Genomic DNA, 4,820 nt, shown 5'->3' on the forward strand with positions numbered 1-4,820 from the left:
ATAAAACCAAATAAATAAGACAAAAAAACAAAGTAGGTTATAACTCAAAGTATAACCCAAAGCCTCCATTACAGCTGTTGTTTTTGAAGCCCAAAAGAACTGGAGGAAGCAAAACTATGATGAGACAGCTTCTTTCTTGGTTAGTGTAGTAACATGACAAAGCAAGTCCTCAAAGCTGCTCCAAGATGGCAAACAGGTTGGAAGCCAGAGCAGTAACCATTTCAATTTTCCAAAGCTGCAACATCTGAACTCAGTATAGTGAAGGCCTACTCCTTATAGGCCCTGAAGGAGGAATTTGCTGAGTATTGTTTTTCATTGTGAGTGCAGGTCGGGCTGACAGGTATTAAGATGTGGCATTAATAAATTGAATAGTATCTGATCCAGAAAATAGAGAAGGTTCATTTGACTTACTACAAGTATAGGATAAAAGGACAGTGCTTTGCCAAGGCTATTACTGTCAATATAAACTACAGGGAAGTTTAGGCACATTGTCTACATAGTGCAATTACTAAAGTAGACAAATACTTTACATGAAGAATTTAACAAATGGCTCTTGCTTCAAGGGTGGGGAATTACTAAGGGAACCCCTATTTGCATCCTGGAAGTTAAATTTGTAAATGGGCTTGAAGTAAGTGCATACCATCAGCTGCCTTTGAAGCGCATTCAACCTGTTACCAGTGTAGCAAGTGCTGCAAAGAATGGCCATCCAGGGTCAAGAAACCCATTTAGCTTAGTAAATGAGTGCAAGGCAGGACCTTTGTAACTTCTCCTGAAAACAGCTTCCAGCAATCCATAGTTGTATTACTTCCTGTCTCAGGAGTTGCATCTGAACCTTTGCGTGTAACAGCCACATGGTCATGAAACTATCCATTCCCCTTTTGAACCTATTTATCCTTTTGTCCTCTACATCTTGCTACCCATGTTCCCCAACACAAGAAGCACATCAGGTTTGTAAGTCACAGATAGCAGCACTTCACGCGCCCTTATAGTTTGCATCTCTGAGCTTAGAAACCTCTTTCTATGCTACTTGACATAGCTGTGGAATTAGCTTGTACTCATGCTGTTCTGTCCTTCACGCAAGAAAAGCTCCTCAAACATCAGCTCCATCTTCCCAGCCACCTGGGCTACTGTATTCATTAGAAACTTATTTCTGAAATATCTTCTAGTACAGCACCTCATCTAAGAAACTAAATGTTTTATGAAAAGAGGATGTTTTTCAGTCTGCAAAACCAGACATGGTTATTTCATAGATTAATTCTCTTCAGTATATCTCCCCCAGCTGAAAAGAACACAACACAAGTTATGAAAGTTAGTCAGATGTTTATTCAGCATAACTAACAGTTTGGCAAGTTAGCGCTTTCCACCAACACGGGGAGCAGAAACCTTGACTGGTTTCACAATCTTCTGCTTAGGTGCTGCCTTTGTAGGAGCCTGTAGAGAAATAATAAAGTATGAGCGAAGAGATGCAATTTATCTGCAGTGCTGAAAGGGTCCCTGTGTATTTAAGATTCTTGACAGAGATTAGGCAATTTAAATCAGATCAGATTAGAATTCCAATCTGTCAGATTGGAATCATGTTAACAGACTGTTACACACATACCACTGTAAGCCTACAACATGCATGATGCCAACATATGGTATTAATTCATAAGTAATAATGAAACAAATGCTAGCATTCACCAATATATTGTTACCAAGTTCCTAGATAGTGAAGATGTCACATCCAGACAAGTTTTTAGCTACCGAGAATCTCTGACATATGGTCAGAAAGTTGTTTTACTGTAATATTTATTTATTCCATAAAAACGATTCACTCTATTCAGATGTTTGGGTACGTCTAACTTTAGTACAAAAGTTTGGTCAAAGTGCTTCCAGATCGGAAAAGATAAGCAAATGCTTCTTCCAAACACAAATGGAAATTTCCAATTAAGCACTGCAACAGAATGTTGTGTTCCAACATGGTATATTCCGTTTCACTATTTCTGTCCACCCATTGCATCTTACCTTTGCAGCAGAAACGGCTGTTTTCTTGGTTGCCTGCTTAGCCTTCTTGGCTTCTTTTGCAGCCCTGTTAATTCACAGAACAAGTATAACAGTCATCCATGTCTGCCACTCAGTGTTGCTTTGTCTCACCACTTTAAGACCTTCCTAAGATCAGGAATAGAATGCATTTTTTCAGGTTTATCCTCTATATTCCGTACCCACTAGGAAAACTACTACAGAGACAAGCAGAATTGTGTGTGACAAAAGTGTGTGTTCTTTTCACAAAGGGAGAGGGAAAGAAGAAACCCTTCTCTGCTGATACTAACTCTTGATGAGATTACTCAGTATTACCTCCAAATATACTGATTAAAAAAAAAAAAAAAACACATGGAGCTCATCTAGAGTTTAAGCTCTTGTATGAAAAGTATTAATAAAGTTTGAAAAGCCTGGAATAGCTCCATTTATCTCTGATCTCTCACCTAATAGCTTGTTCCCTCTGCGCCTTTCGTACTTCAGGCTTCTGATTTCGCTTAGCCATAATCTCAGCTAAAGATGCACCAGTGATAGCCCTCTGAAACTTAACAGCACGGCGTGTGCGCTTCTTTTGTATCTCTTCCTAAAATGGAAGAAGATGAAGACAGACAATTAGTATCACAAGACATTAAAAAAAAGGCTAAAGACAATTACAGAAACAACCTGCTATTAAGACTGAAGCTATTATAAAACCATATACAGAAGTAGAATTCTACTCCTCACTTTGGAGAAAACCAATGTCTTGATTTTCCAAAGCAGATTAACAAAGAACAATGTATTCTCCTTTGCAAGTTATAAAAAAAAATATTTTGGAAGATCTCAGAAGTTCAGCATTCTGCGATTCTAATTCCCAGAAAAAAAAAAAACGGCGAAGGGATAAAGTCCAGTTTGATGGAATCTTCTGAAAGGAAGACACTTCTCATGTGCTTCAAGTGGGATCGCGGTGCTGGGCAGCAGTGTGAGCCATCAAGCATTAACTTGCCTTCTCCAAACAAAGCGGTAAAAACTTTGACTTATAAAACAAATGTAAGCCTTTCTAAATGCTCTTTTGCTGTGCAACGTTAAACAAGATCATGCGACATGCCTTATTAATTTATCTTTTTCATGCAATGACAACTACATAGGGAAGACCTTCTACTAAGTTACAGCCCAAAGTTTCACACCCTCTAACCACCAATCAGCTCTCTATGCTATCACCATTCAGGAACTTTACGAGTCCAAACTTTTAGAAAGTCTGCATTAAAAATTAATGCATTAAATGAATTAATTAATTAATGCATTAAACAGCTTTACTCACCTTCTCTAAAAGTATTTTTTAAAACATATGCCGTTCATATAGTTGTTAAAATCTACTGTGGATCTGAGTAGTCCCTCAAAGAAGTGATACAAATACAATCCTTTTCCTGAACTAGTTACCTTTCAAACATAAAGAAGCATATAAACTTATGTAAATGCACTCACATTTTCACCATTATTGGCCAGGCTTCATGCTGGTTACATGGGTCACACTTCTGTTGAACACCAGCATACTGAAGTTACCTCTATTCTAACATACCGGTGACTACATCTTTTGGTAGAAAACTTCAAGGCATCATTAGTTGGCATATACTTACTGACTGTCCTTTCTTGTGTTTACGCCTGTACAGAACAGTCCAGTTGATTTGACGGGGGTTTCTCTTGGAAAGGAATGCAGACTCACATTTTGCATTCAAGAACTGAAAAACCTGGGAAGGTAAAGTATTCTGTGTAAGCTTTGTTTCTACGAAAGCCATTATCACAGTTTGCACTAACATATCAATTAATTCTTCGATTCAGTGTTTTTCAACAGTGATACTTTTGTATTTCTTTACATATTTCTGACAATTAAAAATTTTAGAAGGTAATTTGAAGTTTGGAATTTTGTTCCATTGATCAAACTGATATCTTACAGGGCATTCTGAAGCAGCTTAATTTTTCTGAAGAAAGCTCAAATTACCACTTGCATCCAGCTGCTGCACTGTATTCAAGGCACAGCATGAATAGCCATATCCAGCATCATACTTTTAAAGTATCTGTCCTCAAGTAATTATGCGCTTCCTTTATGTGTAAGCGAGCCAAAACTTGGCTTAAGGAACACAGGGAGACCAGTACTCCGCCCAATCCCTTCTTGCATAGTTACACCAACGTTCTTACCTAGAATAACAACCAGAATTTGGAAGTCAATTAGTTATTAGCTATATAATTCAATTTAAAGTACAAACTAATTCTCAGGAGAGCATCTGAGAATTCAGTCAGTCTGTTTACTTAGCTGTCATTCCCAGGAGATTCTGTACAGCAATACTGGGATATCGAAAACCCAAACGCCCCTTTTGCAGATATCAATAGCATATTTCTGACAGTCCCATCTGTATGAAATAAGAGAGCCTGAAAGGGCTCTCCTTCCTATTTTATCCCAATGATCTGTAGCCAACTCATTTGTAAGTCCAGCTGTTTGCTTCAGAAAACCTCAGCATTAGATGTAGTATGTCCAAATAACATTTTCTACAGAACTTTGGTACTTATGACAACCTTCCCAAACCACAACCTAAAACCGGACTCAAAACCCCTAGCTCCAGCACAAGCACAGCTCCCCCCGCGGACCAGATCTGACAGCAGTCACGACATCTAGACACCGATGGATACACAGCGATGCTACTGTCATACCGTTCAAGAGGAGCGATTGAGACAGACGCTACAGCAACGCCACCGGAGACCCGGGCAACACCGAGCTCTCCACTTCGCGCCCAGTGCGAGGCCTTCGCTTCCCCTAACAACCTAGGCCTCAT

At 39.0% G+C, this 4,820-nt stretch overlaps 1 protein-coding gene across 1 annotated transcript; it reads right to left on the minus strand.

Annotated features, from left to right (window-relative positions):
• Positions 1-1,303: 1,303 nt before the first annotated feature.
• Positions 1,304-3,788, minus strand: RPL24 (ribosomal protein L24). Its single transcript, XM_010086276.1, has 4 exons — positions 3,630-3,788; positions 2,463-2,599; positions 2,005-2,068; positions 1,304-1,431 (listed from the first exon to the last, which is right to left on the minus strand). Exons 1-4 carry the CDS (start codon positions 3,786-3,788, stop codon positions 1,351-1,353), a joined length of 441 nt encoding a protein of 146 aa, XP_010084578.1. The 3' UTR covers positions 1,304-1,350.
• Positions 3,789-4,820: the final 1,032 nt, after the last annotated feature.

Source organism: Pterocles gutturalis, unplaced genomic scaffold (genome assembly GCF_000699245.1).
Source record: "Pterocles gutturalis isolate BGI_N339 unplaced genomic scaffold, ASM69924v1 C12299097, whole genome shotgun sequence".
NCBI lineage: Eukaryota > Metazoa > Chordata > Aves > Pterocliformes > Pteroclidae > Pterocles > Pterocles gutturalis.